Source organism: Suncus etruscus, chromosome 2, assembly GCF_024139225.1.
Source record: "Suncus etruscus isolate mSunEtr1 chromosome 2, mSunEtr1.pri.cur, whole genome shotgun sequence".
NCBI lineage: Eukaryota > Metazoa > Chordata > Mammalia > Eulipotyphla > Soricidae > Suncus > Suncus etruscus.
Window position 1 is genome coordinate 158,966,002 of NC_064849.1, and position 19,143 is coordinate 158,985,144.

General features: G+C 35.8%; 1 protein-coding gene across 1 annotated transcript in view; it reads right to left on the reverse strand.

Moving 5' to 3' along the window:
- Positions 1-1,421: 1,421 nt before the first annotated feature.
- GIN1 (gypsy retrotransposon integrase 1) overlaps positions 1,422-19,143 on the reverse strand; it is a 38,167-nt gene continuing 20,445 nt past the window's right edge. The window contains 8 exon segments of the mRNA XM_049769180.1: positions 1,422-1,693; positions 8,388-8,673; positions 9,654-9,721; positions 9,724-9,825; positions 9,921-10,026; positions 10,028-10,084; positions 10,086-10,118; positions 18,575-18,880. Coding sequence (XP_049625137.1) covers positions 1,422-1,693; positions 8,388-8,673; positions 9,654-9,721; positions 9,724-9,825; positions 9,921-10,026; positions 10,028-10,084; positions 10,086-10,118; positions 18,575-18,880 — 1,230 coding nt within the window.

A 19,143-nucleotide genomic window follows, 5' to 3' on the forward strand; every position in this document is an offset into this window, starting at 1 on the left:
AGCAAAGAAAGCCTCTTCAACAAGTGGTGTTGGCACAACTGGCTAGCCACTTGCAAAAAAGCGAGCTTAGAACCCCAGCTAACATCTGTACGATGGTAAAATCCAAATGGATTAAAGACCTTGATATCAGACCTGATACCATAAGGTATATAGAACAACACGTAGGTAAAACATTCCATGACATTGAGACTACAGGAATCTTCAAGGAAAAAACGGCACTCTCCAAACAAGTGAAAGCAGAGATTAACAGATGGGTATTTATTAAGCTGAGAAGCTTCTGCCCATTGAAGAAAATAGTGATCAGGATACAAGAGCCACCCACTGATTGGGAGAAACTATTCACCGAATATCTATCAGATAGGGGGCTAATATCCAAAATATACAAGGCACTGACAGAACTCTAGAAGAAAAAACATCTAATCCCATCAAAAAATGGGGAGAAGAAATGGACAAACACTTTGATAAAGAATAAATACAAATGGCCAAAAGGCACATGAAAAAATGTTCCACATCACTAATCATCAGGGAGATGCAAATCAAAATGATGATGTACCACCTCACACCACAGAGATTGGCACACATCACAAAGAATGAGAACAAGCAGTGTTGACAGGGAGGGGATGCGATGAGAAAGGAACTCTTATTCACTGCCATTGGGAATGCTGACTAGTTCAACCTTTTTGGAGAGCGATATGGAGATTCTTCCCAAAACTGGAAATTGAGCTCCCATATGATCCAGCTATACCACTCCTAGGAATATACCTGAGGAACACAAAAATACAATACAAAAATCCCTCCCTTACACCTATATTTATTGAAGCATAATTTATTATAGCAAGACTCTGGAAAAAACCAAGATGCCCTTCAACAGATGAATGGCTAAGAAACTGAGGTTCACATACACAATGGAATATTATGCAGCCGTGAGGAGAGATGAAGTCATAAAATTTTCCTATACATGGATGTACATGGAATCTATTATGCTGAGTGAAATATGTCAGATAGAGAGAAAGATGCAGAATGGTCTCACTTATCTATGGGTTTTAAGAAAAATAAAAGATATTTCTCAACAATTTTCAGAGACAAAAGAGAGACAAAGAGTGATGAGTTTAGTTAGAGAAATAACCACACTGAGAACTATACTAACAATGAAAATGTATGAGGGAAATAGAAAGTCTTTTTAGAGTACAGGTGGGGCGGGGAGGGGAGGAGGGAATATTTGGGACATTGGTGGTGGGAATGTTGCACTGGTGATGGGGGGTGTCATCTTATATGACTGAAACCCAACCACAATCATGTTTGTAACCAAGGTGTTTAAATAAAACGTATTAAAGAAAAAAATGAAAAAAAAAAAAAAAGAAAAAGTTATCAAGACTCAAGTTTTATGTTCTAATAAGCACATTATGTGAATTCAGATTTGACTAACTTAAATACTCAAGAACTTGATTTGAAGAGTTCAACAGATTAAACGTCTGTTTTTCAAGAGCATTATGATCCATTAATGGAGAGATTTTGTTATTCTTATATTCTAATAGTTCACGGTCTTTGTTTGTTGTCAGTAATCCATTATCAACAACACCAATAGTTGCATCTTCAACCAGAATATTTGCTTGGTAAGTTCCAACTGAGACGTCTGGAAATCCTACATAGTCATGATCTGTGACTACTGAACCTTGTAACATATAAAGACTCTCTGAAAAAAAAAACAACACAGAAGTTTGCTTTTTTAGTCAATCATTTCAAAATTAACAAAACTGAAAGAAAAACACAAATCCCAATTAAAACTATTAAGATTAACACTTTAACAAATATATATGTCTGTCAAAGCATTTATCAAATTATATATAAATTTGAGAGTTCATACATACAGAATTCATGAAAGGGAAAAGATTTTGAGACAAGTTTTTTTTTTCCTTGTGAGCTGTCCTGGCAGGTATGAGTAAATGGTGGAAGATCAGGCTTATAGAATAAATGAGAAATACATACATACATACATATATATATATATATATATAAATATATATATATATATATATATATATATATATTATATATATATATTGTGTGTGTGTGTGTGTGTGTGTGTGTGTGTGTGTGTGTGTGCATGACTTTACTTCTTTTTTTTTTTTTTTTTTTTTTTTTTTGGTTTTTGGGCCACACCCGGTGACGCTCAGGGGTTACTCCTGACTATGCGCTCAGAAGTCGCTCCTGGCTTGGGGGACCATATGGGACGCCGGGGGATCGAACCGCGGTCCGTCTCCTAGGCTAGCGCAGGTAAGGCAGGCACCTTACCTCGAGCGCCACCGCCCGGCCCCATGACTTTACTTCTGAGTAAATTACTAAAATATTAAAAGTTAGTTGAATAAAAGGAGCTGCAATCATTTGACTTGATCTTATTATTTTTGTGTTATCCTTACAATAAAATAAACATTTATCATAGTTTAGGTAACATATTGGCAAGAATATTTATGATCCTGATGTAAAGATTTACCACACACCTCATGACAAGGAACCCAGAATATCCCACACATGTCCCAACATCACCTCAATCTTTAAAAAAATCTTACAATTTGCCAACAAATAAAAAGAGCTATTGTGAAGTCAGGAATTAAAATGAAGATAAAGTTTTAAAGGTTATGCATAGAAATGTGCAAGGAGACTATGATAAAGTTGGCTGAAAAAGCTTTAACTTATTCAAATATAATTTGATACCCAAACACACTAGTATGGTGTAGGGAAATCCATGTTGAATACTAACAAGGAATTCTACTTTGAACAAATTTTTATCAGTCATAACCATCATGCAGATTCTCACTTGGGAAAATGTACCAGCAGTTAAGCTCATGGCAGAGTAGCCAGCATCTGTGCAAAGGTCAATATGTATAATAAGTCCTGACACAATCTATATTTTTTGGGGACAGGTTAACAATTGGCATTCAGGAGACTCATTGCCACCTTGGCCAACAAGGCCTGGGGATTCAATATTCCGTGCAAGGGTAACCCTGGTAATGTCGGGGCACTTCTAGGGGCATCTTATAATAATTTTCAAGGGACTACATAATGTCAGGGAAGGAATCGCAGGCAGTGCTCAGCAAGGCTGTGCCTTAATACTTCCCACTCCAAACTGCTGAACAAATTACAATAGGAACTCTGCCATCATAGCTAACTGGTTTCCTGAAGTCCTATTTCTCATTCTGGATTTTCTCTCCAAACAGTAGCAGATTTCTTGGAAGCCTAAAGTGTTTTCCCAAAAGGGCTCCATGGCTCTCAGTAGAAGAGCCACTGCAAAGGTAGAGTGACTGGTGGAAATGAGAAGACTCTGGCACAGCTGAGGAGTAATTTCTACTTATTCGTCTAAAGACATGTTTCTTTTAAGGGGGTATTGAGTGATTTTACTTATTTTTTGGAAAGGTATTTTATTTATTTGGGGTGAGTGTGTTTCCTAAGTGGGGCTTAGGAAGCCCCCAGGTTCCTTCCAGTATTCTCAGTTAAGGCCTCTAAGGCTACATCTGGCAGTATACTGTCTCCAGAGCTGGGCCCATAATGTTCACTCAGGGAATCTTGTGGTATCAGGAATTGAAGTGGGTGATCTGAAGGGAAGGCTTGTGCCTTCAGTCCTAAATTGTCTCTAAGGCCCCCGTAATGAGTAATTGTTTGTCTAAAATGGTGGTGTTTGGCCATATAAGTCTAAAAACCTGTGGTTTATGGAGCTCTCACCCTTTAAAGTAAAAAAATAATCAAAATAAAGTCTTATTACTCATTTAGAGTTGAAAACAGTGAAGGTTCCTAAGGGCATATAAATTTGATAACACAATCTCATTATATATCCTTGATCTAATATTTACATGGAAAATTCCTGAAGTCAGTCTATTTTGACCCAAGCATTGCATATACTTAAGAATATCAGTTCAAAACTTCAGCATGAAGTAAAGTGATTCCCATAGGTGGAGTTAGGTTTCTATGGGCTTTCCATTTTTTTATTTTAGATCTTCATTAAGCAAAGTGTACAGTTGTGATTGAGTTTTGAGAAACTTTGCAATACTAATCCTATCAATTCTTACTAATGTAAAAGAAGTAGTTTGATAAAGAGAATGCTATTAAGAAAATACAGAATAGAAGGGTCTAATTCAAACATGGAGTGCCTGACTTACAGGTCCTGAAACTGCTCCACATGTGTCCAATCTCAGAATCACAGCCATTTCAGATCCCCACAATCAGCCAATCTCCACAGCTAGCTAAAAACCAAGTGTGTGCAAACACCATTACTGAGTGTGTGACCCCAGCGAGTACCAAACACTAGTGTGTACACCCTTGCTGCAAAAACAGTAACAAAGAAAAAGAGGAGATCCAGTAAAACATAGAATTTTATCGGAAATAGGAAGCATTAAGGTAGTTAGAAAATTTGTTTTTACATGGGATGAGTTTCTTGAGAAGAGAAATAATTCTGAAAGACAAATTAGATAAAGAAAACTATAAATTATGTAAAACACAAGAAGTGCCCAAGAGCAGCAAGAAAAAAGATGAAACTAAAACACTTAAAATGTGTCACTTGAGCCTTAACATAAAAGTTGACTATTAGTCTGGCAATACTGAAGAAGTCTACTGGTAGTTTATAGGAGAACTGAAAAAGGTTAGCTGGAGCCAGGACAAAGTTTAGTGGTGAAAGTGCCTGACCCCAGCAACACCTAGGCCCTGGAGGGCTCTGAAACTTCTGGGTCTAAGTGGTCCCAGAACAACCTTGGATCTCACCTCTGAATGTCTGGCACAACTGACCAAGAACTGCCAGGAGAGGTCCCTGAGTCCACTGAGCATTCCATACCTCCCCACAAATAAAAAAGTTTAGCTGAAAAATATATAATGAACTATAATGAAATCCATAAGTTCAAGGCATGTATCATGCTATAAAGAATCAGTGATGATATAATATGGTCATTTAAGATATTTTCTAAGATCCTTATAAACCTTTGATGAAGGCTGACTCAGGTCTCAAAACTGTTATTTCCACAGAGATGAAGCAGATCTAATTTTAAAAATATATCCACTGAACATTTATCAACATAGAAAACATGCAGAGATGTAAAGATCTTAGACAAAGACATTAGGATTTTCCAGAAATGCATTCACAGATCCTCAGGTTCAAACTTCCTATTTGTCTAGGAAATAGAGAAACAAATGGACTTTACTAGCCTCATCTGTTTGATATTAGAGAATTTTTATAATATATATTTTTCTTGATACATATAAGAACGTATATGTATCAAGGAAATATATTCCATATACTCTATATCTCTCTTCTTCTAAATAAGTGATAAACTTTAAAGAACTTTACTGTAATAAAACTATAGAGAACAAGGATCATAGAACAAGGATCAGTAAATTCCATACAAATCACTTTGTTTATGATAGAAAACTATTCTTCGCATTTCAAATCTTATGTGTGTGGAAAACAAAATTCTCATTCATTTCAAAAAATCAAATATAATTCAGCTTCCGCTAAGGTCTGAACCTACTAGAATCTAGAGAAATCAGCAAAGACTGTCATAAGGAAAATTGTTGAAGCTTTACCACAGAGATAATAAGTAGTATTGTAGGTACTGAAATAGAATAATCCTACATTAGACAGACAGAAAAGAACAAGATAAAGTTTTATCCTAAAAATTGAGGTAAACAAACATGTTAAAAATAAATTTTTTTAGTCAATCACATTCCATGACAGATTTTAAGTAGTTTTCTCATTCTAATTGGCTATGATTATGATTTATATGATGAAAGCACCACTTTATTTTTGATTAGACTAAGACTTTAGTTTCTTAGGAACTGAAGCATTCTCAAGTTCTGAAATACTATTATATATGTTGTTTTAAGGAGTAAAAAAAGAAAAAGAACACGTTTATGAAATAAAACTTTAAGTTTCCCATAAGGAGAAAGAGAAAGAAAAGTTAAAATCAAAGTCTCAGAAGAAAAGTCTGAGTTGCTGGGCTATTTGTTAAAACACAAGATAAAGTAAAAGATTTCAGAATTACTTATCTTTCTTACCCTGATGAAGTTCAGGTACTCAAACAAGAAACCTGTAAATCTGTTAACTTACATGAAAATGATGATTAGGCTAGTTGAAATAAAGGCTGCTGACTAGCTAGACTTAACAGAAAAGGATAATTCTGTTTTTTTTTAAGAGAGTACGAAGAATAAAGGTCCTTAAATGTGAAAGAGGAAGAAAATGTTGCAATGATGTAGTAGGATAGACTCTACCCATCAGAGTAGATCTTTGACCTCAGAGACACACAAGTCATGTGATGAAGACAATCTCTCTAAAAGGCAGAAAAGACAAGGAAATTCTCTCTTTGAGAATTTTCAGAAAGCACAGCTTTGCCAATACCTTGGTTTTACTATGCTGAGACTTTGTTGGAACTTTTTGTAAGGGAACTTTAAGGAAACACATGTGAAACTTTATCTCACTAAATTTGTAATTTGTGTCTGCAGCAGTATAAGTTTATAAACCAGTGGCCATTTTACAAGTGAAGCTTTTCAACTGTAAAGGGCAATAAGCCTCTGGAGGAGGCAGTCACACACCTATCAAAGTAATTCCTACCAAAATGAGACAAATTAAAAACAAGTTGAACAGAATGGGTTAACAATATTTTTTTCTTCTCGAAGGACAGCATGAGAGATTACAAAGTGACACTTTAGTATTCCACAAAATTTATCTCATTTGCCTGACATTGAACTAGTCAAAGTAGCAAACCGACTTGCTTAAAATAGGGTTGAGACATAACAGGGCCCAATTACTGAGTGTGCTCTGTCCACACTAAGTTGTAGATAAGAATGGATAAAAGGCTAGCAACAGGAGCTAGCTTTTTGGACAGAGTCCTGAATGCAGTTATGAAATCTCAGTTTAAGAGCAGTCTGACAAAGCAGGTGGACACATTCATAATTCTTTTGGCTATGGCTTATCTAAATCTGTGTCAAATAAAATATGGGATGGTAACTGACATCAGAGAGTAAACGACACCACATTCCAGATCACTATTACCTTTGGTTATGTCAGAAAACAAAATAAAACAATTTTCTCCATCAATCTCAGGTTCCTTGTGTATAATATCAGTATTAATATTTCACTTTCCTTTGAATTACTAGAAAAATATCTATAGAGAATTAAGAATAATGCAAAAAATATACACCTACTATTTTAAAACTATACACTTACTATTTTCAACTGAATTTTGAAATATCTGTAAAAAGTGAAAAATTTGTCTCTTTCCTAGAAAGTATTTGGCAAGAGCAAATTCAAAATGCTGAAAAAGATCTGAGACAGTAACATTTTAAATGTAAATTTTGCAGTAAGTGAGAGTTTGAAAGGAGCAATTCCTGATTGGATGCCAAAGATTAAGGAAGGATATCATGTTAAGAAAGAAAAGACAAAAAAAGAAAGAAAAGAAAGCATTAACTGTATAGTCTCGTCCTTCCTACTTAATCTACAAAAGGAGAACACATAAAGGGTAGCTTAGAACTGAGTGAAAGCACAAGGATTGGATGTGCACGAAGCAAAGAGAAAGAAATACTGTGTATTCATGACAGAATAGTACAAGGTAAATTCACTCAGAGTAAAGAGTCTGTTAGAAGGTAAAGGGAAGGTACAAGACCTGGTGAATTAGTACTGCAGTCTCCCAAAGGTGTCTGATCCTAAAATTGAAATAAGGTAAATATAGGTAATCTACTTTTACTGCTATTGTTCGTACATGCTTAAACATATTAATGGATTCAGTTGTTCTATTTTTAGAATCTACTGAATTAGACCTTCCATAATTTGAAGATAAGATTTTATCTTTCTTTAGAGAAAAAACAAAACTAATTGGCTAAGATGAAAAATAACTTCCACCCATCTGGGGTAGATGGGCTTGGGTATAACCAACTTTTCTTGGAACTTAGGAGTGTTCTGAGTCTACTTATAAATTCTACACCTGCCCATGCGACCAACTTGGCCTTACTACAATGCGATACTCAAAAGAAATCGCATGTGCTTAATTTCTCTCACAATTGGGTTTCAGTTAGCATGCTTGTTTTGTCCTTATTGTGACTGCTCTTTTAATCTAAACTAAGGCCCAAGTGACAAAATAATGGGAGAGCGAAACTATAGAAAATTTCCTTCTGTAAAACAAGTGCAGTATCTCCCATATGAACAGAGAGGAAGGATGTAGACAACATGTTAAAATAAAAAGTTTTAAAACTGCCTACCAATGATGAGAAGGCTACAAGACATTCCATCTCTAAATCTATACTAAAGGAGGAGGGCAAAGAAGTCTAACTAGAACAGGGGAAGAGAGCAAGAGTTCTTGCAGTTTTCAGGTCTCTCCTCAAAAAGAGTAAAACTGTGGGGAAGTGATACCTACCTGGCTCGGTGAATTCTCTCACATAGGGCTTTAAGTGGGACATTTTGATAGGTCTTTTCAATCTAGTTCCAGTGCTGTCTCTTAGGACAGCACAACCACTTTCAGTAATATAGTCTATGACACAGGGGCCAACCCATTCTGACTGGAAACGACCATCCTTCCACCAATTTTTCCTTTGTCTTAAAACTTCATGACCCACTTTTAGTTGAAAAGGATTTAGCTGCTTCGGTTTCTTTTTAACAATGCTTTTACTTTTGCTTCTTTCTTCAAAATTGTTGTTTTCCATCTACAAGCAAAGAACACAAAAGTGAAAGAGCAATCAAGTTTTTTTTAAACTGATTTTTTTCTTGTAAAAACTGACAATAGCACTGTTACAACAAAAACAGTTATTAATGAACTACAATTAAAGATAGACAAGCATCCAGAGTAATTCTTCAGAGAAGACTTTAAAAAGCCAGTATGGTATAGCTGCAATTTTATAAAGATAAACTGAGAAAGCTTAAGCTATTTTTTCCAAAAAAAGTACTGGAAGGGTGATAAGGTTTGAATCTATAAGGTGGGTTTCCCCGTTTTTGTTTAAACCGACATAGCTCAAGTAATTTTTCCAAAAATACTGAAGGGTGGGAACTAGGCGATCTAGCGTGGAGGTAAGGCCTTCCATGCCGAAGGATGGTGGTTCGAACCCCGGCATCCCATATGGTCCCCCGTGCCTGCCAGGGCTGATCTGAGTGTAGAGCCAGGAGTAACTCTTGAGCGCTGCCGGGTGTGACCCCCCAAAAAAACAACAACAAAAAATTACTGAAGGATGATAAGGTTTGACTCCATAAGGTGGTTTCCCCATTTTTGTTTATCATATTTTCATAGCTAATAAGTATACTGCTTATTGAAAATGAGCAGAATTTGAAAGAGAAAACATTTTTAAGTATATAACGTGTATAACATAGTAAAGATTGTCCATCAATTTCTTTTTAGGGGCCTGGAGACAATACAGTTATTGGGGCCCATGTCTAGCATATGCCCAATCTGGGTTTGTTTTCTTGTGTTACATGGGTACCCTGGTAACCATAGGGCTCATCCCTTGGAGGCCTGTGAGCATCCCTAGGAATGGCCCAACAGGTATCATCAGAACTCCACAGCCTAGACTGCACCACTTACTCTGGCCTGGCATTGAACCACCAACCCAGTTGGTCAAATATTACCAGTGGCCTCCCCCTCAAAAAAAAAACAAAAAAAAAAAACTTAACTTATTTTTTTAGATTGCATCACCTGGTGCACTGAAGCCGTCTTAGTCTCTATTGTTGTATTTGATTCTTTAATTGCACACAGGATTTGTCAAACACGCTTCTATTATCACCGTCCACTTTATGAAGAATTTCTGACATCTCAGGCATGTGAGGGTTTCGGTTAAACATTTGAAAATATGGTGTATTTTAGTAGGCTCCTGTTTGGATGAAAACAAGCAGCTATTTGTATTTTCTTTTCTATGAAAGAAACGGTTCTAAGTTGAAAGAATGTGAAATTTTAAAGCAGCACGTACCAAGTGTGTCATATTGAAGGCAAAAGAAATGGCTGATAGGTGATCATCCCAGGTACTGGGGTTGTCCATGCAGAGCTTGGAGAGAAGTGCTTTGATCATGCCCTGGAGTACTTTCCGATGGATTCACAACGTGAGAGGTACTGGAAATTACAATCTGTTTTTGTACCAAATAACGTACACAGCTCATGGTTGATCTGAGAATGTGAAAAACAAAGCTAACTTCATAAAGTAGACCTTAGACTGGAAGGGGTCCAAACATTCAAAACTTGGCAGTGGGGCCAGTCATTCTTGATAATACACACACATTTTGTTTGAAATATTAATTGCCATTCATTGCTTCCAGGTATGTTCAAAATTTCAAATAATTTACTGTCTCAGACCTTACAGTAACCCTATGAAAGTATTACTGTAACCCATTTTAGAAAAGAAGCTGATGCTTTGGAAATTAAATACCTTTCAGAGCAAGAAATAAAGACACAACCTCGTGGAGCTGGAATCAATAGCAGTGTAGAGCATTTGCCTGACATGCAGACGATTTGGGACGAATTGGGGTTTGATTCCCAGCATCCTATACGTTCCCCTGAACCTGCCAGGATCAATTTCTGAGTGAAGAGCCAGGAGTAATCCGAGTACTGCTGGTTTGTGGGCCCCAAAACCAAACCAAACCGGGGCCGGGCGTTGGCGCTAAAGGTAAGGTGCCTGCCTTGCCTGCGCTTGTCTTGGATGGACTGCGGGTTCGATCACCCCCGGTGTCCCCATATGGGTCCCCCAAGCCAGGAGCAACTTCTGAGCACATAGCCAGGAGTAACCCCTGAGCATTACCGGGTTATGGCCCAAAAAACAAAACAAAAACAACAACAAAAAAACAACCCAAACCAAACCAGACCAAACCAAACAAAACAAAACCATAACCTAACCATTGATCTCTGCAAAGACCTACTAAAGATTCCAAAGCTCCAGGTATATCAATATTTGGACAAACATTTCATTGCTCATTGGTGTGAAAGCAGGCATACTGCCAACCACTTACCCCATTAAGTTAATGGCTTTCCAGAGATTTTAAAAAAATTAAGAATTATTCTTGCAGATGGATTTTAGTTCTTGGATTATTTCACTAAAACTATCTAGCAAATATCCTCAGAGATTTTAGGAATTTCTGCATTGTCACCCAGCTGTATTAGGAACTTCCCACATAATGTATAATTTTGTAATCATATTTCAAGACTTAAGAAGAATTTTCTCTATCAGTCTTGCTGACATATTTTGGAAGTCATCACTGCTGACTGCTATTTATTTATATGATTTAAGGTATAGCACAAATAAAATATTTCTTGGTCAAACATGAGTTTGAGATTTTTTTTTAATTCTTATTAAACCTCAGAAGAGAGACATTTTTGTTACCATTGGTTAAAATTTTTAAATATGAAAGGTGAAACTGCTCAATTCTTAATGACCTTATACTACTATCTCTTTTAGCACTTAAACTTTATTAACAAAAATGAAAAAATTTTAATTTAGATAGCATTCTAGATAATTTAATGTAACAGTAGCCAATATCTTATTAATTTTGATTAGTTCATATTAATTTCATTGCATTAATGTATATCTAAAAGTCCTAGTACCAGTTTAGATATGCCAGTGCTCATTTACTTTTGATTGAAAGTGATTGCCTGCTTAGTAGACATTTATGCCAGCTGGCTATCCTATGAGGTGTGATTTAGTAAAAACAAGGAGATACCATACAATTAGCGATAAAAGTAAATTAGAAAGTGGGGGAGTCATGAGCGACACCTAAAGGTGGAGTCTCATTTATCTTTCAGTAGACTTTCACATAATGTGTCATACATAATCATCTGCATTGCTGATTTAGGATGTTATTATCTGTATACGAGGTCTTCTTCTTTAATAGATTAAAAAATAGAGCTAAGTAATTCTCACTTTTTATAACAGAACTGTACTATCTTTATATATATCCTAATTTTGTAATATCTTTAATAGCCTAATTTTGAAAACACTGCATTAAGGTGGGCAAGATGAAGCCACTGTTACAAAAATACTCAAATCTCAATAGCCTATTACAGGAATTTTATTGCTAAATCATGCAGTCAGCTATCACTCAAGGTATCTCTCTCTAAGGCACTAATCTTGTCTAAATCCTCAGCAATCCTGGATGAGACACATTCCATCATTCTACAGTGTAGTACTGGGAATTATTCAGTTGGTTCTCTTGGAAAATTAAAGAATGACTAGGAGGTTATCATTGCCTCAAATAAAATGACGCACATGCATCTCTCAATTTCTCTGGTGAGAACTAGTTACTTGAACTTGTTCTTCTACAAAAGGCTGAAAGAAAAGCAAGATTATTAGTTATTGCTGTGCACAATGATTTATATTATGAAACCAGAAGCTGATCATGTATGTTAAAACAATTTATATTATAAAGGAAATATAATGATTATATAAATAGAAATGTCAAAGGAAAATGTAACATCACTCCTGGAAAGAGTTCATGGCTAATCTTAATTATTTTAGTATTCGATATATATTTTATATATTTTAATATAATTCTTTATCTTAATTTTAACAGGTTATAAATGATCTAATTTCCTTTCCTAATATCATTTTTAAAGGTACAGAATATGTTATCATTTGAGTAGGTAGAGCTATTTTTCTGAAGTACTTCTCTTTTTGATATGCAGGTTGTTTTCTGTCTCTCACCAATATAAATAGAATTGTGTAAATGAGAACCATGAAAGAGCTATTTCTATTCTTTGAATAATTTCCTAGAATATGCTTTTAGGAATAGGTTTGCAAGCTAAAACACAAAATCCTACTTCAAAAAATATAGGGCTCTTCACAGGCCTTTGACAAACTGCTGTATAAAAATTAGATTGAAGTGGAGTTGTTAATAGTAATGTAATTTCTATATCACTATCTGTAAGCTGATTATAATTATTATTCTTTCTATAGATGAGAAAAATTATTAAGTTGTGTTACTCATTACTGCTAAGTTTGAATATTTTCCAAAATTCCTTTTAAAAAAAAATTTCAGGGGCAAGAGTAATAGGTACAGTGAAGTGAGTAAGGACATATGCCTTACACAAAGTTGACCTGGGTTTAAATCTCTGTCAATGCATATGGTTCCTTAATGGAAAGCCAGGAATAAGCCCTAAGCATTGCCAGTGTGGCAACCCTCAAAACAAAAACAAAAACAAACAGTTTCTCATCGTAGTTTCAGTAATATGGTTACAACAGAGTTTAAAGTCATAGTACTGATGTACAAGTACTAAAGTACCTCACAACTACCAAAGTGGCTGTGACCTCCACCACTATCTTTGTCACCTCTGACCCAATTTTCTCTCTCACACTCCCATGTTTCCACTTGGGACACGAGATATGGTTTCAACAGATATAGTTTTGGTGCATCGAGTAATTCTCACTTTATCAACAAGTGTCCAAGACTCCTCTCCACCAATGACCTTGTACTACTACCAGTCCATCTTACTGTTCTGCCAAATAATCCCCCAACCTGATATTCTCAGGCCTATAATTCTATGTCCACAGTTTATCATCAATGAATATTGTCTAAACCCTTTGTTACTCTAGTTACTAGAGATGCAGTATTTCTCTCACTCTGGCCTCTACCTAGTCAAGTTGCCATGAATGGCATGACTTCATCTCTAATTAACATTTATTTTCACTCCTTTTTGAAAATTATTATGCCACAAATTTGAAATATTTGTTTGATTATCAATAATAAAGGTATTAGCTCTTTTCTACTTAGACTTACCTTTACATTTGTTTGACTATAATTAGACCTTTATGCTTTGACTATTTTATAAAGATTTTAATTTTCTTTCTTTGTTTTTTTTGTTTATGTTTTTGGGTCACACCCGGCAGCGCTCAGGGGTTACTCCTGGCTCTATGCTTAGAAATCACTCCTGGCAGGTTCAGGGGACCATATGGGATGCCAGGATTCGAACCACCGACCTGCATGCAAGGCAAACACCTTACCTCCATGCTACCTCTCCGGCCCCTCTAATTTTCAAGTATACAGATTTATCTTTTTCACTGACATTCATACAATTATCTCTAAATTTCAACTGTTACCTATATTACTTCCATAACTAGTAATTAAACACATACACAAACAAAAAACCCAAGGCAATCATGTGTTTCAGTAATTTCAATGAAAAATTTTGACTGACCTAGAAACAATTTTGATGTATTTTATGTAATTCTAAAATCATATTACAGAACTCAGAAATGAAATTGTTACTCTGTAGTTATATAAATTAAAATGTATTCTCCCCTATTCTGCTTATTTGTGATGCCAGCTTTATTATTATATTTAATTATGGTTATAAAGATCTATTATCAACCTTTTAACTTTGGTTAAAAGACCTTAAAAACTTTTTTGTTATTATCTTTTTTTGCAAGGTAAAGTTTAAGAAGCTAGACTTTAAACAACCTGTTATCACTGTACTGATTCTAAGCAATTCTAATCAGAATTCTGATGTCATACTTCAAAGACCTAAAACAAATCTACTCAAATCTGTATTTGAAAAAAATCTATTTTTTCTTTTATATGGGTGGGTGGTATATGGGTGAGATTAGCATATACCCATTTATAATCCGGACTTATTCTTGGCAAAGGATTAAGTAGAAGATGATATAGGGTAGCAGGGATCAAAATTGGGTCAGCAGGTACAAGGCAAGCACCTACCCACTGTATTATCTCTTTGGCTTTTTGGCTTAGCAAAGCTATTTTGAGAAAATAAAAAGATGGGAGAAACTGAATTTCCTGACTTTACAAAACAAAAATAATCAAAATTGTGTGGTGCTGGAATAAAGAGATTTTCAACACAATAGAACAGCATTGAAGTTTTGAGATAAATCCTCAGATTTATGGGCAGTTAACAAATAATTATTTTGGTTTGGGCTATTCATCTGTATTCAGGGCTTACTCCTGGTTTTGCATTCTGTGTCCAGAGATCATGCTTGGAAGATTCAGGGGACTATATAGGGTGCTAGCATGCAGTAGCATGCAAAGAAAACACCTTAGCTTTTGTATCTTCTCTCCAACCCAGGACAGTCAATCTTTGACCAAGGATCTGGGTACATAAAGTACAGCAAGGAAAGCCTCTTCAAAAAAATGATTCTAGGAAACTACATGCAAACAAAACAAAAACAAAACGGAAGAAAAAGAAACTGAATCCATATCTTACCTTATATACAAATTTTAGTTGAAGGGGCTGAAGTGATAGCACAACAGCACAGTAGTAGGGCATTTGCCTTGCATGCAGCCGACTCTGGATGGACCCAGGTTCGATTCCCGGCATCCATATAGTCACCTGCCAGGGGTGATTTCTGAGCACAGAGCCAGGACTAACCTCTGAGCACCACTGGGGGTGACCTTAACCCCCCAATTTTTTTTTAATTCAAAAATAGATCAAAGACTTTTTCAGGACATTGAGCTTGGAGATGTTTTAAGTGATTTGACACCATTGGCAAAGAAAACAAACAAAAATAATAGACTATAGGAAATTTAGAAAGTCTTTATAAGACAAAAGAAACTTGAGTGAAAAAAAACCAACAACACTATAGTGAAAGGGAGAAGACAGCCACACTAATATCCAGATATATAAAGCATTCACAAAGCTCAATATGGAAAAAAAATAACTCCATAAAAAAATGGGAAGAGATGAGGGACCAGAGAGATAGCATAGAGGCAGGGCATTTGCCTTGTATGCAGAAGGACGGTGGTTCGAATCTCGGCATTCCATATGGTCCCCTGAGCCTTCCAGGAGCGGTTACTGAGCGGAGAGCCAGGAGTAACCCCTGAGCGCTACTGGGTGTGACCCAACAAAACAAAACAAAACAAACAAACAAACAAAAAAAAGCAAACGAAAAAGCAAAAGCAAAAAAAAAAAAAAAAAGGGAAGATATGAACAGACATTTCTCTGAAGAGAAAAAATGAATGGCTGATTGGCATACAAAAAACTCATCATCAATTATTAGGGAACTGCAAGTCTAAATGACAAAAACATATATCAAATGACTAGAAATAACCAGAGTTAGTGGGGGATACTATGAAAAAGGAATTCTCTTTTACTGTTGGTAGAAATGCCATCAGTTGAATCTCTGAAGAAATCAGTATGTATACTTTCAGAAATATATAGAGCTGGGGCCAGAGTATTAGTACAGCATGTAAGTCACTTGCCTTACATGTGGTTGATCCAGGTTCAATTCCTGGCATTCCAAATGGTTCCCTGAACACCAACAAAAATAATTCCTGAGTTCAGAAAAAGGAGTAGCTCATAAATATCCCTAGGTGTGACCCCAAAACAAAAAATAAAACAAACAAAAAAAGACTAGAGCTTCCATAGGATTCTGCATTTGTAATTATTGGATCTATTACCCAAATATAAATACATTAATTTGACAAGATAAATGGTCACTTATGTTTATTTATTTCAGAACAAACTAACATTTGTTTCAGAACCTAATATAATATCTAGGATATGAAAATAACCCAAGTGTCCAATAACAGTTGAATGAAAAAGCTATGTGTATATATATACAATGGAATGCTATGCAGCTATAAGAATATATTAAATCTTACAGTTTGCTACTACTTGATGAAATTGGATAGTTTCATGCTATATGAAATAATTCAAAGGGATGATTTCACCCTTCTGGGGGAAATATAGAAAACAAAACAAAGGAACAGCATAACCAAATGATGATAAACTCTTGGTCTTGCCTTAAAAAGCTGAGATTATGAAGTTGTGGGAGGTGGAACAAAGAGGCAGAGTAGAAGTAACTTAAGTACACTGGTAGAGGGTGTTGAGCAGTTTGGGGCTAGTGAGGTGCTTCAAGTCCATAAGCTTCAACACTACTATATGCACATTACTTTAACTGCAACAATCAGGGAAAATTTAAACGACCTTCTTTTAAAGGTGGTCCTTGGTTATAGTCTATAACCAAGTTTTTCACCATTCTCTACTTGAAAATATGAGATCACTCTTCCTAAATTAATTGTGCTAACACAGGAGGTTAATCTGATGCTCATTCCTCTTGGGCACATAGAATTATGATCAAATACCAAAAGAGGGGTCCCTACGTGACAAGAATCGAACCAAAATCCTAGGCGCCAGTCTCTGATAAGCTTTCTGTTAGGCAATATTTTGCAGGCAAGGCAATACAGATCCTTCCTGGGAAAATGAGTATATCTTTTCTGATTCCTTATGACTAAGATATCAAAGATGTTACAATTCAAGATAGTAGGGCTATCTGTTTTCCTTGACCAGCATACTGTCAGTTATAAAAAAAACTTTAAATATGCTTTGTAAAGTAATGCCTCTTCTTCTTTCTTTCTCCTTCCTTCCTTCCTTCCTTCCTTCCTTCCTTCCTTCCTTCCTTCCTTCCTTCCTTCCTTCCTTCCTTCCTTCCTTCCTTCGTTATAAAAACTTTAAATATGCTTTATGAAGTAATGCCTCTTCCTTCCTTCCTTCCTTCCTTCCTTCCTTCCTTCCTTCCTTCCTTCCTTCCTTCCTTCCTTCCTTCCTTCGTTATAAAAACTTTAAATATGCTTTATGAAGTAATGCCTCTTCCTTCCTTCCTTCCTTCCTTCCTTCCTTCCTTTCCTTCCTTCTTTCCTCCCTCCCTTCCTTCCTTCCTTCCTTCCTTCCTTCCTTCCTTCCTTCCTTCCTTCCTTCCTTCCTTTCCTTCCTTCCTTCCTCCCTTCCTTTCCTTCCTTCCTTCCTTCCTTCCTTCCTTCCTTCCTTCCTTCCTTCCTTCCTTCCTTCCTTCCTTCCTTCCTTCCTTCCTTCATCCCTCCATCCCTCTCTCCCTCCCTTCTTCCCTCCCTCCCTCCCTTCCTCTCTCCCTTCCTTCCTTTCTATTTTCTTGCCTCTTCTTTATTCTAACCTACTTTACTTTTGGTTACTAAATCTATTGTGAGGGGAATTCTCCTAATCGGTGCTCAGGGGGCTCAAGAGCCATTCCTGAGGATCCTTGGTCCAAGATTGTGGGGCTGCCAGGGACTCCCAGAGATACACCTGTAGCACTTGAGGGGCCATGTGATGTCAGACACAAAAATCAAAGGGTTCACTCTGCATGTGATCTTGCATGCTCCCCAGTCTCTGTGCTTTCTTCCAGCTCTTCACTCAGTTGATTTAATCTGTAAAAGGTCAGAAAAAGGAAGAAATCTTCCCCCTCACCTTCTAATGCTGATTAGAAACTCATTAATACTCAAATTCTCTTTCATTTGGAAAAAGTCGATAACTTTCCATACTAAATATTCCCATTCATAAGTATAATACTCTACTTAGTTTATACTGCCTCTAACAGACATACTTTCTAAACTAAATGTAAAAGGTTATTTGATTCTATTTCTTCATTTTTAGCTAAAACAAAGATAAATTTGTGATTAAATAGTGGCCCTTTGAGTACTAAAATTCTAATCTCTTATTTCCAGCACAACTATATATGAAGCAAAAAACATTTATCAATACAAATGCTATATATGAGATATTTATATAAAGTATTTTACCTAAACTTATTAGATACCCAACTTGGCCACAACGAAGGTGAGTGATATTTTTAGTAACTCACAAACCAAAAATAGCTTATTTATTTACCTTACCTGATGAATTAACTCATCTCTTTGGTCCATTATTATTTTCTGAGGAAGCCCATACAAGAAAATTATATTGATAATAGCTTTAGAAATTTCTGCTGTGGAAACATCACACAGAGGCAAAATCACAGTCCATTTTGTGAACAGATCTGTCATAATTAGAGTATACAGATGACTTTTGTTGCTTGCATGAAACGGGCCCATCAGATCGACAGTAACTATACTCCATGGATTTTCTACTTTGAGAAGTTGTTGTTGAGGTGCTAGAACAATGGTATTCTTTGCCACCTGGCAATGGTGACAAGCATATACCTACAAAAGAGGCATATAATAAAGAAAATACATTATAAATGATAATAAATAAAAGGGATTATATATCTTAATTTAAAAATGGTTCATATACAAATGCTTTAGAGGAGAACTTTCATATTATTCTGCCAAAATATTCTATTGATACATTAAGCACATATTACTTGCTACTATGAATGATCATATTAAGTAGTCTAATTCACATGAAACATTATTCTAGTTCTTAGGCAGTATGTATTTATTAAGTGAGTAAACCTTAAAGTAAG